Source organism: Chelmon rostratus, chromosome 12, assembly GCF_017976325.1.
Source record: "Chelmon rostratus isolate fCheRos1 chromosome 12, fCheRos1.pri, whole genome shotgun sequence".
Taxonomy (NCBI): Eukaryota; Metazoa; Chordata; class Actinopteri; order Chaetodontiformes; family Chaetodontidae; genus Chelmon; species Chelmon rostratus.
This window is the reverse complement of record NC_055669.1, coordinates 7,377,958-7,396,074: the sequence shown is the minus strand read 5'-3', so window position 1 is coordinate 7,396,074 and position 18,117 is coordinate 7,377,958. Positions and strand designations below refer to the sequence as shown.

The following is an 18,117-nucleotide window of genomic DNA, read 5'->3' as shown; positions in this document are numbered from 1 at the left end:
GTTCAAACATTAAATATATTATCTTTGTATTGTTCTCAGTTGAGTAAATGTCAAACAGGATTAGAAAGTCATCACATCCTGTTTTACTAATTTTTAGCACAGTGTCCCAACTTTTTTGAAATCAGATTTGGAGATTTATTGTTCATATGTGGATGTGTGACCAGTGTTTCCAGTGTTTCCAGTATTTCCAGTATGCAGTAGATCTACACAGTGAAGAATCACTAGGATTTCATAAGCCGACGAAAAAATGCTGCACACACGCTCCTGCCCCTTTATTCGCACTGTAGACCAGCAGACCGAGCCTTCCCTCCTGTCAAAAACATCCACCTTACCTTATCGAAAAAGAAAAACATAAAGGACAAACAAACATCAACAAGTGCATTAGGACACGGCTGAATGTTTGATGCTGTCGATGTCCGAATCACAAGATGTTTAAGAGGGAACAAAAGCAGCCTGGAGTTGTGTATTTACTATGCTCTGTGCCAGTGGGGATGCTGTCAAAAAGGGTGAGCTGAGTGTATAGAACGCATTACAAAAAAAAAAAAAACAGTTTCTTCTTTGTCTTGTATATAAAGTGTAACGTGAGAAGCTGCCAGTACCGTACATTCGTCAGTTATTGTGTTTCACCTGTGAGTTTCCATCAGCGTCAGTGGAGGTGATGCCGAGACTGGATGTTTTTTTTCAAAATTTAGTTTGTTTTTACTTGAATATTAATTTTATTCATCACTCACAGTGCCATTTTAACTTGATCTGGGCAACGCTGCCGTGTATAAACATTTATTTTTCTATGTTGAGTCACGACTATATCTTTTTGATCATCGTCACTATAGTTGGTGATGCTGTCCAGCTACTGTAGCAGAGCTCCGAGATGCTTGTGAAGTGGAGCGGAGGAAGGACTAACCTGTATGTTTTCATGTCGTTTTCCATTGTGTTGGAATAGCTGCACTGATTTGTTGTCAACAACTGTGATGACTTTAGGATTACCGTGCTTTGATTTTCACACAAGAGTTGTTATCCACAAGTATCAACTAACCTTTACACCCGTCTTTCAGTGGTTGCTGGTGTGGTGCTTTACATTGGTGCTCAATAACCATAGTCACCAACCCAAACAACCTCAAAACTAGACTGCTCTGTATACTGTGGAGATGTAACAAGGGATTTGAGCCTCTTGACTTCGATCCAGAGGGGGAACATCCATCAGATTTGATTGTAATCATCTTGAATCATCTCCGCGCTTTAGGGAATGTGGGCAAGTTAGCAGTCATGTGCTAAAGCTACAGTAGATTCAGTGTGCTACTTACAGTATGTTTTTACATATACACAGATACAGATACAAGTCTGTGCTACATATGAATGACACCTGCTAGCTGCAGTGAAGGAATGAATTGCAATCCCGAGGTCTTAAACAGCGCCGACCTCTGCTACTTTTACAAAATAAGATGCCTGCTCTTACAAATTGATTGTTGGTGCCAGTGAAACAAATATAATTGTTTATCTCAGCATCCGTGTTTGTAACAAGCCTCATAAACACACATAATCGTATGTACTTTGGGAGTAACGGGCATTGAACATGAGCTTTTATTTTGAAATGGATACAGACTTCCTGATGTTATGAGGGCAACGCGATCCGACGTTTTCAGCCCTCCACACAGACTCAAAAAGACGGCGACTCGCGATGTTTCATCCAGCCTCTGTGCATGAAAGTATCTGAACGTCATTACAGTGAATGATTTGCCACTACATCCCATTCTTGATTGTATTTTTTCCATCATGAGGTCATTTTTTTTGTGAGAAAACAACTTTTTCTACCTAATGTATTTCTAGCTTTGCATTCAACATGTCTTTGTGTCGGAGACTGCTGAGGAAGGTTTGCTAGCAGTTTGTATGTAAAGGATTAATTTATACTTTTTTCATAGAGAAATCATGTGACAACCACTGACGTGCAGAACTTTGTAATGTTTACCACGTAACGTCTAGCATTTCAGGGCATCACAGGTCAAGGCGCCTTTCTTTGATGTGTGTTTTCTTAATGATAAAGTGGGAGGGGGGGGTTCAGTAACTTAAATGTTCATGGGAACAGAATCCAATATTTGTCTTCTCCTCTCAGTTTGTACATATGATGTGTTCATTGAAATTTATGTACAGTCTTTTTGTAATAAACAGCTCATTGAAACAGTGAACAGATGTGTGTGTGTGTGTGTGTGTGTGTGTGTGCGTGTGTGTTGTAAGGCTGTTGGAACAGGTGTAAAAATTTGAAAGTTGCAGCTATTTGCAAAGAAATATTAGACATCTGAAAATAGATAAAAGCCTCTAAAATGATCTTGTGCATCACCGGTATACCTCTGCTACATGTGTGCATTACTTGGGCACCACATCATTGGCTCCAGGTCACACATTTGTCCGGACGTGTGCGAAGTGGAAGCTCAACTGGCAAAAGTCTAGTGTGGCTTAAGTGAAACCTGATGCAGAGAATGTGGCTCAGGCTTGTGCGTGTCCAGGAGGAGGAGGAGGGATGAAGTCGGGTGGTGGCTGGTGTGGATAGTCTTCAACACAATTGGTGGGTAGGTCTGTAAAGAGTAAAGTAAATGTTTTTACTTTCATTTTTCTACCAAAAATTCACTTAGAAGTCAAAGTTTAGGACCACTTCTTTTCCTATATACAGACCCTGTTCTCATGAGTAGACTTACTGTTGTGTGTGTTACAGCGGAGAGTTTGCACACTGGAGGCTCTCTTCATTGCATCCTGGTAGTTCTTATACAGGGCAGTCCCATACTAAACACACACACACACACACCTGTGAAATTCACGATGTGAAGCTGAACTGTGATTAGATCTCTGCTTCGACTGTGTATGTCAAAGTGATTTGTGTTACCGCGTCGAGTCTGACCTTGGCTATTCTGATGGAGTTGGCCCAAAGGGACAGTGTGTGTTCATCGTCACAGCACAGGAACTTGATGTAGTGCGACTCTTTCTGGATGCAGGGATGCTGGGAAAAGAGTTCAGGTGGGGAGAACGTTAAAGGAACCTTTAGTCCCTCCAGAACCACTGCATCCTACACTACCCATAATGCAACTCAGTAGGGTTATCTGGTAGACCCTGCCTCCCTGGTACATGCCCACGTCTTTCAAACTCCACAGCCCCAGTTTGTAAATCAGGCTCTCCATTATAAATGGGTAGTTTCCGAAGCTCAAGCTGAGATAACCCGAATGACATCACTATGACATAATTGGCGTCAATTCCTCAGAATCCTGACAAAGTTCTTTCAGACCCACATATGCATATATTGAGTGGTACTCCCCCTGACAAGTACACTAAACTCCATGTATAAAGTTGACACAGATGCTGTATATCTACCGAGCTATAACTCAGTTCATGTATTTGTAGTACACAACACAGCCAGCAGGGGGCAGCCCATACCAAGCAGCTACTGCACCGTGGACCATGTGGCACAAATAACACTGACAGAACTGCTAAAACAGCACCAAAACTGTGTTTTTCACCATGAACGTGACTGTCTCTTGACTCATTAAATTTAATTAAAAACAAATCAGCAAAAAATTGAAAAACCTATATTTATAGCTATATTTATTTGACAGGCTGACAGACTGTCAAAAATACACGTTTGCATTCACAGGTCAGAACCAGCTGAGGTTTCCCTTCACTCATCTCACTTCCCCACAACATGACTTAGCCGTCATCGTCAGCAACATTACTAACACTTTGTGGGTCTGCTGACAACGTGATCTGCTGCAGTGTGTTTCTGTAGAGTCCAGCTCTCGTCATGTTCAGTCTGCGCTCACGTTGGATGGAAACAAACGTAGCACCGTGCACTCCGTGGATTTTGTGTAATTTGATAGTGCTGGGTGTCGTTTTTGTGTTTGGGACTTTTTACAACGGCAATACTAGTTATTAGCTTTTGAGAGCATTGTGGAGCCTTGCAAGGTATATGAGTCTGTCAGCTCAATTTCCCCTAGATAAGACATGTCCTTCATATGGAATAAAAGCACACACACACCAGCGGCAGCATCAGCAGCAGCCTACATGTCGTTCCGCTCTCTGTTCCGCTCAGACTCGGGCCTACATTCAGATGTGTCGCTTGATGAAATGGCACCAGAAGGCTGCAGCCTCTGTGTTGACCATCAGGTATGGTGGACGGGGCCTCAAGAGCCCAGAACAGCTTTATTTAAACACACATGTGAACTGAGACACCTCTGACAGCGCTGTGGACTGTGGACGACTGTTTGTCAGAAAAAAAAATCTTCTTTCAGTAACTGTCTACAATCACAATCTTTTTTTGGCTAATTCAGATGTTTCATTGTTTCTGACATTAACCTGCGATCATTTTTCTCTCCTCTCGTCACACCATGTTTTTCCAGTGACACAGGAGCTAATGTTGCAATATTTACATTGATTCTGTTGTTCCAAGTGAAGCAGATTCATAAATGGGGAAAATCGGTTTAACAATCCATAGAAACATGCACTCAGCGGGGACATTACAGAGATGTGCTCTGTCACGGCTTACCTTCAGCACGAAGCAGAAGTTGGTGGGAGCTCTGTATTTCTGTTTGTAGTTAGTGGTGCTGTAGATGTTGACTTTTTCAAAACGGACAAAGCAGGCGAGATCAGTTGTAGACTGCAGGACAGAGGGGGAAAAAAGCAAAGACGTAATCATTGCTTCGTACAAGTTCAGACTAACTCAGGTCCGATGATACCAAGTCTCAGGTTATCCTGCAAATGTGCTGTGCACAGTAGAGCTCTTTGATGCTTGACAGGACTAGAAGAATAATTCACATACTGGACTAATTTGTTTATGTGTAAAACATCTGGTAATCACCACATGGTAATCAATTTTCACTGACTTTTAATGGTAAAAAACATCAGCAGTCCAGAGCAGTTTTACAGTGTTATTTAAGAGGAAGCATAAATTAGAGCAGTCTAAATGTCAGCTGTTTATTACTTCGTCTTGAAGTTCTGGTTGTTTTTTAGCGTGCTGTATAGAAGAAATACATTTTCTCAATGTTAATGAACTTAAGGTATTAAAAATGAAGACACTTCAGCAAAAACAATTCAATGTGAGGCCATTTGTGTCTACTTTAGATTCAAAGAACGTCAACAATGAAGCTCCACGCTGGAGAAAAGATGTTGTTTTTCTCTCTAAAGTATTTCGACATTCCTTCCATTTTTGATTTGAAGCAGAAACACATCACGTTCACACATTAAAGCGCACTGACAAAGATGCTGTTGTTAGCTGGAAACTGCAGAGCGAAGCTTCCTGGAAGTGGATGTGACACACAGAGGAGGGCTGTTGTTTGGACTTTTCTCTTTTTTCTTTCGGGTTCTGTTCCTGACTTCATTTTGTACTGCTGCCAACTTGTCTTCCTCCACGTCTTACCTTTTCTCCAACCCTCCCTCCATCACAGCTCCATTATTCTCCCTTGGTCAAACCTTATCTGACAGCAGCCTTTGTGTCTGTGTAAGTCTTGTTGTTCTGTGGTTACAGTACAGGTGGGTCGAGTCCAGGCCGCTGTAGGACATCAGTTGAGCTTTGTTCCTGTCTGATTGTGGCCATTTCTCTTTCCCAGCCTAGTGTGCTATCCTTTCCAGATCTCCCCCTGCTTCATCCATCTGTCTTCGGCCTCAGATGATTCCTGCAGCTCTCTTATGTTTGCGATTTGCACATCTGCCTCGCACAGTTTCTCCTCCATCCATTTCTCCCTCTTGGATGATTTTTTTTGGAGTGAGCCTGCATGGGCGGTGTTTTTCTGCTCCGTCTCGGTGACACAATGACATGTTTCTCTTTAACGGCGGCGAGGCCTCGATTCACACTGTCCATCTTCATTTCTACGCCTGTTTCTCTTGCCTTTCTGCCTTCGCTACGCTTGACATCATAGATTCTCACTGGGGAGAAAAAGTGTCTCTTTGTTTAAGAAATGCTGCCATACTTGCCTCATCCATTTTTTTCTGTCAATTGTCTCCTCAACAAGAGCTTAATGAAAAACTTGACGCCATTTATCATCAGTGCAAATGTGTAGACGCGCACAGAAGCATCTTTCAAGCAATAGGAGACACTTTTGGGAAACAAGATAATTTGTTTTCCTGCCGTGAGTTACATGTGCAGATTGATACCACTCTTTTGTTGGCCAGTCCAATGTGGAGCTGGAGTCAACAGCTGTTAGCTTAGCACAAAGACTGGAAACAGGGGGAATCAGCTAGCCTGACATAAGAATACCTTTGAAGCTTATTATTTAACACTTTATATTTCTTAGTTTTTTTTAAAAAGGTGTGCTTTTCTGCTTTTCTTTGTGTTTTTGCGTGGGACTGTTTCTCTTGTTAGTTGAGTTAAGCAGGAGAAACAGCTAGCTTGCTATTTTGACACTTTGTGGGGTTTTCTTTGAATGAAATAAACAAATATAGCATGTTATACGTGCCAGCTTAGCTGTTTCTCACTTTTTCCAATCTTTATGCTAACCTAAGCTAACCGACTGCTTATTTACTGTGCACAATTCATGCAGTTGTGGCTTAGCCATATTCTCTACAGTCTAGTGGAATATGAATTACTGAAGTGTGTTTATGAGCTTAATTAAAACATTGTATTTCTATATAGTTTGTGTAAATGTGCGCACCTCTCTTAGCTTTTCTAAAGATTACCATCACATCAGTTAACCAAATGAAAAGTCTTAATTATTCACCCTTTAGCATTCTTAGGCTAGCTAAATACCTCCATGCTAATGAGTTCAACTGTTGGCGTGGGCATTAAAATCCAGGCTTTAAAGGATAACTTTCGTTTTTTACAACCTGGACCTTATTTGTAGCATTAAATACGCTCATTTACTAACCCAGACAACTTTGGTGGCATTTGGAGTCGTTTTGAAGAAATTAGCCCCAGAGGAGCGGCACGTATATCCGTATAATGCGAGTACTCTGGGCATCCATGCGCAGCCTCTATATAACGCATAATCTGCGGCGAAACTCGTTCATATTCCAATATTTTGTTATGATATGCTGGTGCTATTCCCCTCTGAGCTGGCGGTCGGCTAGTTTAGCTGTAGTTTGGCACAGCTATGGTTCGTTATTGAGTATTCGTAGCCGACCGCCACAGAGTCAGCCGTGTTGTGGCTGGCTGCTCGCAGCGCGCAGCGTTCGGTAATGACATCATCTACTTCAGAGGTAGTTGTCTAGAGACGATATTGATAACATGCCACCACGGGCTCAGAGGGGAATAGCACCAGTTTCACTGCCATGAAGACAGCCCAGCAGATCTTGTCCAGGCGAGTGTGTGGGAGGCGGTTTCACCCACACAGGTTGCTAAATGTGATCTCTCAGCTACCTATTGTCTCTAACAACAGTTAATTGGTGTCAACGGACACCACAGATATACTTGCTCCTACAATGAAATGTGCTGCAGAATGTTTTCACTGTTCAAAAACGTATTTATCAGCCAAACCTTTGTCTTTCCTTTGGGTACATAGTAGATGCCGGAGGCCCTGAGCACGAAGTAGCGAGGTTTCCAAACCTTTTTTCCATCTTCTTTCAGGTACAGTGAGCCCTCAAGATCAGGAACGATCAGAGCAGACCCTCCAAAGTTTTCCTGCAGGGTCGGAGGACAAACATCACATCCAAAACAGGCTGAAATACATCCAGGATGCTGAATTATACAACAGAACATCCTAAAGAGTCACATTCACAGGTATCAGGTGGAGCTTCAGGACAGTTTGTGACTGCAGGGTTTAACCCTGTATGTATTTGATCAAATGAGACTTCTTCTGTGACTGTATTTGATGTTAATGTCAGAAAAATGTCTGGAGCCCTCTGCTTTGACACGCAGTATTAAGACAGGCCAGGACGACTGAGTCAAGAATACTGGTGCAAGTGCAAGATCTGTGCCCAAGCCAGCAGATGGAGCTTTAACTGCGATTAGGAGGGAGGTAGAGAACATTATGGGTCAATGATCAGATTAAGTGACATAACATTTTGGGCACTGGGGACCAAAAAGGCAAAAGTTAAAAACATTTTTGTAGGAAGTTAAAAAGTTTTTGATACATTTGGATCATTTCCAGTTTGTGTAATGGCACACAGCAACTTGACAGGTGTTTCCATTAATATGTCCAGGTGTGAGTGTGGTGCGGTCACTGACCTTGAGTAAGAGTTGTTTGGCTTGCTCGTTAATCATGTTACAAGACGCCGTCTTCTTCTTCCACATGTAAAATAGCTTTCGGGTGAGGAAAGCACAGCTCGATTCAGTGACAAACCATGTACTCAAACTCTGGCAAACAGAGAATGCATGCACAGTCTCTCGCTCACACTCACCTGAGGGTCTGTGAACATCACGTACTTCTGAGGTCTTAGCACAAAATAGATTTTGTTTTCGCTGTGGCGAGTCCACACAGACAGAGGCTCCACTAAATGCTCGTGGTCCTCGAAGGCTCTTTCTGAAAAGATGAGGAACCAGGAGAGTGCGTGTAACAGTGTCTCCTGCCTCTGTGGAGGAGGTCACGTGCTATATGTGCTTGAAAGCATCTGATTGGAGGACACGTGCGGCGCGTGTGCTTGCTCGTCTCACCAATCTGCAGCTCGGGGTTTGTCTCGCACAGGCTCCAGCCGATGCTGCAGTCACAGTGCGTCTTCTCAAACAGGTTGTCCAAAACCTCTCGGACCGTCTGTCTCTCGTCCACCATCAGCGTCTTGGAGCTGCCGTCGCTCATCAGCACCTTTACTATTAACTAGTGGAGGCAGCAGGCGCATTAATGTGATTGTGGAGCTGCATGGTGAAGACAGACACCAAAAAAAAAAAAAACTGCATCTGATTTTACCTTCCTCACTTTGGCTTCTTTCAGCTTCTCAAGAGCCAGTTTGATTTTGTCGGCCTTTGTCTGGGATTTGCACTGAGAGCATAAAATGAGCACAACAGTCATTTTGTACTGAAATTGTAATTTAGTTTTTATGATCACTGACAGGTTTTATATTACCGTCTGCAGCACTCCAGAGGATTCAACAGCATTTGGCGGTGGAGGAATCTGCGCTGGCCCCGGCTCCTGAGTCACGGCTGATGGCGCAGTTTGATTTTCTGTGCCACTGCTCTGGTTCTGGGTCGATTTTGATCTGAGGTCAGCCACCAGTGCATCCAGGTCGTTGTCCTCCAGTTCATTAAGAGACTCTGGAAGGAGATTAGGGTGCAGTTGTAGCCTGAAGGTTAGAGAAGCGCCCTCATAAAGGTCACGGCGTGGTTCGATCCCTGGACTGGCACTTCAGCTGGAACGAAACAGCTGCACTCACTGCTGCCTCATTAGCACTGCTGAGCTACCAGCGAGAAAGACCTTTGACTGCCAGTTTCTGTAATGAAGCTGCTCCGTGGCCAACGGATCTGCGGCTGTTCTGGGAAGCTCTCGCTGAAGCTTCGCTTGAAAAATAAGATTGAAAAAATGCTGCCCCTGTCAATACAAAGACAGCACTCACAGAGGACATGTCTGAAGAAGAAAACCTAAATTTAAAACAGACTTTCATTGTTGCCAGACAAAGCCAGCACATCTATTTGTTTGCAAAATGACATTAAATAACATTTTAAGGAAAAAAAAAAAAAACTGGAACAATAGCTCAAGCTTTGCCTTTGTGTTTGGTGCTTGCAGCATGCTGGCCGGCCGAGGAGGTTCCTAACCAACATAATCTGATCAATTAAGTGAATGTTTAGCTTGACATTTAGTCAGCTCTTCATTTCAAATAGCGGGACTGAACTTGTGATTACATTAGCTCAGCTTATGACTATAAACAGGAAATAGCGAGCCCTGCTCTGTCTGAATGTAACCACATCTGCCCACCAGCACCTCTAAAGCTCACAAACTATACACATCATGTAGCTCTTATAAATCTTGTTTAACATGTATAAAAACCAAAGTAAAATAAGCGACATGTCGTGGCTTTACAAGGGGCATGTCCCGGACTGTTTCTTGGTCGGGCTCAGCGACTTCCTGCAGTCTCTGCTGGTTGCCTTGCTGAGAAGACCCTTGGAGACAGGCTAGCTGTTTCCCCCTGTTTCCAGTCTTTATGCTAAGCTAAGGTAGCATACCAACCCTCTGTTGGGTGTAGCTTCATATTTAACAAACAGACTCCAGTCGATGTCCTCACCTCACTGTTGGCAAGAAAAAGAATAAGTGTATTTCCCAACAGGCCAAACTATTCCTTCAACACAACTTTGCAGTTGTTTGCACTCATAATTTCATTTATTTATTTATCTAATCTTGTAATCCTTATTTATGCCAAAGAATTTGGTGTTTTCATGCCCCAAACTGATTATCTCCACCTGGTTTAGAGGTCGCCATGACCTTCTGGCGCAAGAAAAAAACAGTTTCCCTCCCCCTTCCGACACAAAGCTTATCTCTTGAAAAGCTGCCTCGCGTCTCCCCCACTTGCATTTCAGGTCGGTGTGACCCTCGCTGGAGCATCTGGAAAGTTTTGATGGGAGCACCATCAGCTGAACGAGCACTCACCGTTCAGGTCCGTGAAGCCGATGGAGAAGGTGCTCTCTCTCTGTGAGGGGAGCACCACGTCCGCCGTGTCCGCCGCAGGCGTTAAACTCTGCAGCAAAGCAAAGCGATGTGGTCAGTTAACAACACGTCACACCACAGGAGTCCCACTGAGCCCACACCCAGAGGTGCCAGCTGGATGCTGTGACTATAAAGGCTGCAAAAGGAGGAAATGTCCATAGGCGAGAGAAGAGAGAAGGGTCCTTTTGCAGGTTCATTACAAATATACAGTGAACAGGAGCTCTCTCTTCTCTCTGAAAAATCAAATATGATTTCATTTGATATTTTAGAATACATTGTGCACACAGGTCACGTCTTTGACAGAAGCTGCAGTTTGTAATCAAGGAGCAGCCCCAAAAATCAAAGTGGGCCACATGTGTCCTTTAACTGCTGCTGCTCTGAACTCTTGTCTAATTATGTTACACGAGCCTGTTATTTATCAGTGACTTTGTTTCCCCGCACTTAATCACGCTCTGTTTTCGAGCTGCAACAATAATAGAGAACACATTGCACTCGGCTTACTGTATGCGTGGGCCGTAAATCGTGTGTCAGTTCATTAAGAAAAACTGATTTGTCAAAACTGTGATGTTACAGTCTCTCTGTCTTTGTTGGAACAAGCTGTAAACATTTAGACTCTGGTTAATCTGTGTCGCTGTAAAAGAATGTGAATAACACAGAGAGAGGGGCTGATGTTCAAACTGCAATATTTTAATCATTAACACAGGCTCAATTATATTCTGTAAACAAGCTGGGCAGACTGCCAGCCTATACACAAAATGATGCCTGCCGGCGTGCAGTTCAATCCCAACGTCGAGTCTGAAAACACATGTCGTCATGCCGCCGCCGCTTAAATGACACCTCCGACCCTCGTAAGTCAGTGATGAAAAACACTCCTTTTTGTCGTCTGGCTCCAAGGCAGAGAATGGACCCAATCAGGGCAATAAGTGGAATTACTTTAAATCCTTTTGTTTGTCAGACTCAGAGGATCATTGTTTTAATCAAAATGCTTTCCTGCTGAGAGGTGTGCCAAAGTGACATCCAGGGCCTTCTTCTGGTATGCCTGATTCGATCCCACTCTCTGGGCTGCACTTGTGTAGCTTACACGGAGAAATTCGAAATGGACAGTATCGAAGCGGGCCTCAGGCTGAGGTTGCATCAGTTAGGAGTGTGTAATGTTGTTCTTGGCGGGCCGCAGTCGTATGATGAGCAGCTTATGTGTGCTTAAGGGACTCTGCAGCGGCCGCCGCGGTCCGGTCCAGATGCGATGACTTCACAGTTCAGCGTGGCCGTGCATTTTTCTGTCTGATGCTGGGTTTCAAAACAAAGGCCCACCATGTGTAATCAGATAATGTTCAGATTAGTGAGGTAAACATCAAGTGATTCGTCTGATTCGCTTATTGTAACCTGTTCCTATTTCAAAGCACTGATGGGAACATTCAGCGAGGGCGTAAGAGTGTCGGATCATCTGGTCGTGTTTTCAGAAAGAATGCGACCGAAGATATTTGATATCACCCTGTTGCTCACAGTTCCAGATGAAACTCACTGATCCATAATGGGATATGTTGCTCAGTGTATTTTTAGCCACATTAGCTCTGAGGACGCAGATGGTGGTTTTTTCCCACTATTGTGGTGCAGACTGAAATATTTCAACAACTGTCAGATGGATTGGCATGAAATTTGTTACAGGCGTTCACGGTTCGGGATGGCACGGCGGTACAGCGGTTAGAACTGGTTCTGGGTTCAAACCTGGCCTGTCTGTGTACAGTTTACATGTTCTCCTCTACCGCCAGCAGATCGTCAGCAGTTTTGGTTGTGGGTGAAATTTCTTAAAAACAGTCTAACAGACACTCATGAGTCCATTAGGATTAATCATAGCTATCTTGGTGATCCCTTTATTTTTCATAGCGCCATCATCAGGTCAAAATTTTAATCTTTCAAATGCTTTATGATTAAATACCTACAAAACAAATAACATTCCCATCAGCCTCAGCTCTGCTTCATGTGCAGTAAGAATTAGCCAATGTTAGCATGCTAACAAGGTGAACTCTGATAGTGAATCTGGTAAACATCAGCACGTTAGCACTGTCATTGTCAGCATGTCGTGCTGTTTCCATTAGCATTTAGCTCACAGCACTGCTCTCCAACTCACCTGAGAGAGATGGTCGATCTCTCCGAGCAGGTGAGTGAACACGTCATCTATGTTGTCCATCTGTGGATGGTAGAACACAACACGTTTAGCAGCAGTAGCATCAGGAACTGAAACACTCACACAATTTCAGTTCACTTTGAATTCAGTCTCTATGAGCACCAGCTCATGAATAGTTTGACAGGCAGCAAGCGGAAAAGTTGGAAAATAACTCTATTGAAAAGGCTGCATGAGGCCTCCACCAGACATTTTTGTGGCATAGAGACACAAACACTCTTGGACACATGCATGCTCATATACACAGTTTGGATCTGTCTGTCAATGCTATTAAACAGATAAACAATGCACAAAGAGAGCTTCATCACAGGTCAGAAAAAAAACAGAAATACAATCTCTACTTTGGAATACGCTCCGAGTCATGAGCAGTGTCGCTGCCATGACTACACAGCTACAAGGCGGCGTGTGTGACAGGTTAAAGTGGTTTCAGTGTTGTTCTGGAGGTGAATCACACAAGCTGTTTTTATCGCCAGCCCGCAAACACATGAACCTCATCCTCAGTAAACTGTGGAGTGATGTGTTTGGAGACTACAGAGCGATGCTCACCTCACTCTCTCACAGGTGAAGGTAGCAAACATACCTGACTGGAAGTGATGTAAAACCTCCTCCGCATCACTTGGGTCCACGTTCAATTCACAGTGCACACAACTCGAAACTGATTTTTTTTTAAATTTTGTCTCATTTTGCTGAAAGGCACCATGGGAGGTGATGGCAAGCAGTGTGATGGCTCCCTTCAAATATCAATCAATATTACTTTAATACTTCTTAACTAAAGCTCAAAGACACAATCAGCACAATTTGAAATGTGTCCTGCAAGTGTCACGACCTTAATCCACTCAATAATCTGTGTATTATGGGTGACAGTTCAAGGCGAAGTACGTCACATTCTTTGCATCAATAACTGAATTTTCTGAAAAAAAGAGCTTCTTTGAGATCAAAGATTTTTATCAGGCAAAACTGTGTTGATCTCTGGTCTGGTTTTGTCCATATGGAGGCGGCACTTTGCCAGCTTTAGGGTCAAAAATACATCTCCCATGTGGAGCGGCTTAAGAATCAAACTGAAGAATGAGCTGTCTGCATCTTGCCAACTCTTTGAGACCGTTGCAATGTGCGGTTATCATTAACAATGAATGTTAATGTGCTGTAAAGCCACAGCAGCGTGAATAGAAACTGTACGTAAAGACGGACGAAACAAGTTGCTGCTGCAGCAGGTTTGTCTCCTTGTCTGCATGTTAGCTCATCACTTCATGTAGTAGCATGGACAAGGTATGTATGCATGGTCCCACTAGTCATAACCTGACTGTAACCATGGCGATATAGGTTTGACAAATGTTTGAATTCATGCTGACTGTGTCTGTTTCTCCACGTGCAAACAACTTCTCACCCCCGGCGTTGATTAGATTTCATTTAATCGCATTCTGTGTTAAACACGCTTTGTTTTCTTTCGTTTCTGTATCTCATTAAGTTGTTGTGTTTTGTTTCTAAGCTTAATTCTGAAATTCATTAACCACGTTTCACTTCACACATCTCAGTTTTCAGTTTGCCTTTTGCTAAGTGGATGCTGGGAAATGCTCCAACCCCCTGTGAGCCCAAACACAACTAAATCTGTACTCAAGCAGTCAGTTGTACATGTGTTTCGGTCTTCATCTCCTGTTTTCTTGTTAAACCTGCATTGACAGATTTTTTTTTTTGACCGCAGCCTATAAAAACAACGCAGACATTTTCTGACATTTTGACTGGATATGGCGAACACGTTAGCAAACAGGCATTTGGTAACACATCTGGCAGACGTGACAACGTTAGCATTCATGGAGTTGTGCTTCTGGCCAATGCAAGTCCAATATTCAGTCTCCTCTTAGCTCTGTTTTGGTCTCCACCAAGTCATTTGATTATAGCAGCTTTAAATGTGTGATTTCTTTCCCTACACAGAAACCAGCTGTGAACACAACAACTTTTAAGTTGATACACCAAACCATTTACAATACACATCCAACATACAGGTTGGATGTGTATCTCTGCTTTCAGCTCTGTTTTGGTCTCCACCAACTCCTGGTGGAAAGATCTGGCCCTTATGCTCCACTTTGTTCACTAGCTAGTTGCTTACTGTGCCTGTCTGCTGTTTCGGTGCCGAGCAGGTAGAGTACAGTAGGTCTATCGCAGATTTTTCTGCTGAAAAACAGAGTGAACCCAAAACAACGAGCTGAAAGAGGCTAAAATGCTCTGCAGAGCTGAGGGCAACTTTAGAGTCAGGTGATGATTCTCTGTGGGTCCGTCACCTTGAGCAACCCCTTCCAAAGTAACATACAGTGCTTTTCATCTTATTTTGTCATTCTTAATCTTATAAGTCAATTTCTCAACTACAACTGTGATCGTCTTTTCTTTTTGCACCTTTTTTTTTGGGTCACCGTGTGACAGAGCTGTAAACACCATGCAAGAAAAATCAGGGTGAGTCTAAATATGTGGTGAGCACGGCAGACGTCTGCTTGGCTTTGTTTTACTTTACGTTGATGTATTTTATACATTGAAGCTGCAGCTCTGGGTGTACAAAGCACATATTCTGTCCAGTACGCAGCAACTCAAATGTGCTGTTTGAGACGTACATAAATATGGAGCCTCTGTTCTGCTCTTTACCGCTCTCTCTACCACTTGTTCTTCTTCACACACACACGTATATGTATACACACACACACGCAGCATAATGTGCATATACACAAACAGAGGGACATACAGTATACAATCCTGCCTGTGCTGCTCAGGCTCGTTCTGTGTTTATGCTGAAGGGTAAACAGACCGTCCATTAAACGGTAGCGAGCTTGAAGGGGAAGAGCGGAGAGGACGGTCGTGAACTAAGTATTGTTTCCATATGAAAGTGAAATTTTTGGATCTTCACCTTTGTGGCCCCTGAGGTCTTCTACCTCACATATGTGGAAGTCAATCCTTACTTCTGTTCCCGTAACTTCTTTCTCGTATAAAACACCTGTATAGGTGCATCTACCATTAATATTAATTACTGGTGTGTGTCAGGGACACTGTATTTGCAGTCTGGGGCATGCGCTCATCAAAGCATCCATTAAAAAACCACACTTGTTTATGAATTCCATGCTCTCATCATGCATGTCAGCCTGCTGCTGCCGTCTCCCACTGTGGTCTCACACATCAACAGAGCGAGGAGCCGTCAGCAGACAGACGGGCGGCCTGAGAAGCTGACGAGCCAAAGCCTGAATACAAGACTTATATGCATGAAGGAAATCAGAGAGCATTGCCTGCTGACAATAAACCAACATGTTTTCTCTTTTCTTGTGGTTGAGAGCTTCTTACTATTTTCTAATTAGTTGCACAACCATCCACTGGCTGCTCTGAGAGGACATGTGTTTGTCTAAACAAAGCTGATGTGGCTGCACAAGTATTTAACTCTTCAAGAGACTAACAGCAGGAAGAATATACATCTATTTATTTTTTATAGATATATATATATTTAGATCTATATCTATCTATATATATATATATATACATATACATAGATATATAAATAGATAGATAGCTGGATAGATATCTATATCTATGTCTGTGTTTTTTTTTTTTACACAATAGGCCCAGATGTGACATTAATATGTTTGTATTTCATTGATTTTACTGTCTTTTAAAAACATTCACTATGATATAAAATTTGCCGGAGTTCTTACCTTTTCTGTCTCTTTCACACCTGGGAGCTTGTAACACGCTCACTGCTCAGCCTATAAGTAACCACTTGTACACATGACGCTGCTCTGCCTCCGCACATACATGAATCAGCTGAAGTTCCTGTGAAACGAGGAAGTTGGTTTCACGGCTCGGTAAAGCAGAGTGAGGTTTACTTTTCTAATTAGGTTGCGTATGCGATGCTGACCGTAATACACTTGCCTCTTCATTTCTCATAGCCTTCCACTTGTACTCTTCTGTGGGGGATGTGATACACCTTTGTGATCACGTACAGGGAGTCTAGTGACGTCAACGTCCTGCAAGGCACTAACTGAGGCTTAAAACTTTTTTTCTGATCCAGTGTGTCTGAATGCCTTTTTAACGTCTAATGGGAAACACTTTGCATTGCCTTTGCAAGTTTTTGGAAGGTGCTATACACATAAATCATCCTTGCCTTAACGAGGTCTAATCAGTCAGCTTAACTGAAAACACCTGTATGAGTTTCCAGTGCCTTTAAATGCGTGGGTCACTCGAGGTAATGCAGCATATAACTATGCAACGACTTACAGGGTTTGATCAAAGAAACAAGATTACTCCAATATATATGCATTCCCGGCAGAGAAACTGGACTCAGTCAGCTGGAAAATACAGGAAAAGGATCTGTTATAGTTTAAATTTTAAAATATAACTATAGTATAACTAAAATAAGTTGTATTGTGCTATACCGACATTCATATCAATGAGGATGGACTAAAGAGCAGAAACACCTCTCTGTGGTGAATGTTAAAATGTGTTTATATGTTATGCTCTTTGTGTTCTTGTGCTACTTACTGTCTTTGCTTTGCTAGGGCCAAATGTGCATAATAGATGTACTTTTATAAAGAAATAAAGGAAGGAGTTCAGCATGAAGAAATGCAATATTTCGAATTGAATAAGGGTAAAAGTGGGACATGGGTAAAGTCTGCTTGGGTGTGAGCAGCAGCAGCTTTTCACATAAAATTAAAATAACACTTAACTCAAGTGAGACTGGGGTGATGTGTCCTTTTAGTGCCTTAATACAATTGTTGTAGCAGCAAGACACTGATGACAGCAGCGTCACTATGAATAGTGCAAACAGAGGTGTGAAGTCCCACAGAGCGACGACAGCAGCGCTCACTGTCTTAGTTGTGGAGAGTTTGTCTCTTCTTTAGCACAGAGTTGATGTCAGTAGTTAAGCTCAGAATCATGTGTGGTCTCACTGTAGCCTCAGGGACATGCTATGTGCATGTGTGTGCGCTTCTAGAGTCCCATGTTCCCAACATAATATATTCATCTGGCGATTGTTTATTAGCATTTCTGAACAATCCATAACAAACTACTGCTAGAAAGTGGAGGATTTATGTACTGACTTGCTTGCGTTCAGTGCACATATGTGCATGTGTGTTTGCGTGCGTGTATGTGTGTGTGTGTCTTGAAAAGGCACCCAAAATGACCAGAGGGGGAAGCGTTTTAAGTGTTTCTAATGTGGGTTAAAGCTTTAATCAAAGCCACGTGGGGTCAGGGAAGGGAAATGAGAGTGGTAATAAACTGTAATAAAGTTTACATTTTAAAGGAGAGGCAGTTTTGGCTCCAACTTTACAATCTGAGTTGTGTTTTTTAAGTCCTACCACTGCACCCTAAACCAGTGCTACAGAAGGGATCAAAGCTTTGATGCCACATAAAGAAGAAAATTTAATTCTG

At 42.8% G+C, this 18,117-nt stretch overlaps 1 protein-coding gene across 1 annotated transcript; it reads right to left on the bottom strand.

Moving 5' to 3' along the window:
• Positions 1 to 1,564: 1,564 nt before the first annotated feature.
• On the bottom strand, positions 1,565 to 16,540 carry LOC121615069 (amyloid beta A4 precursor protein-binding family B member 1-interacting protein-like). Its single transcript, XM_041949236.1, has 13 exons — positions 16,404 to 16,540; positions 12,667 to 12,726; positions 10,482 to 10,569; positions 8,967 to 9,154; positions 8,811 to 8,882; positions 8,561 to 8,720; positions 8,308 to 8,429; positions 8,135 to 8,209; positions 7,445 to 7,588; positions 4,523 to 4,633; positions 2,888 to 2,986; positions 2,688 to 2,772; positions 1,565 to 2,567 (listed from the first exon to the last, which is right to left on the bottom strand). Exons 2-13 carry the CDS (start codon positions 12,724 to 12,726, stop codon positions 2,479 to 2,481), a joined length of 1,293 nt encoding a protein of 430 aa, XP_041805170.1. The 5' UTR covers positions 16,404 to 16,540; the 3' UTR covers positions 1,565 to 2,478.
• Positions 16,541 to 18,117: the final 1,577 nt, after the last annotated feature.

What these genes read in the sequence shown, in the direction of transcription:
- LOC121615069 (XM_041949236.1), bottom strand. Translation starts at nt 12,726, where the DNA reads ATGGACAACATAGATGACGTGTTCACTCACCTGCTCGGAGAGATCGAC. An exon ending in CCAAACAACTCTTACTCAAG is followed by an intron (nt 7,589 to 8,134) that starts GTCAGTGACCGC and finishes CCGACCCTGCAG; the next exon opens with GAAAACTTTGGAGGGTCTGC. An exon ending in ACTCCATCAGAATAGCCAAG is followed by an intron (nt 2,773 to 2,887) that starts GTCAGACTCGAC and finishes GTGTGTGTTTAG; the next exon opens with TATGGGACTGCCCTGTATAA.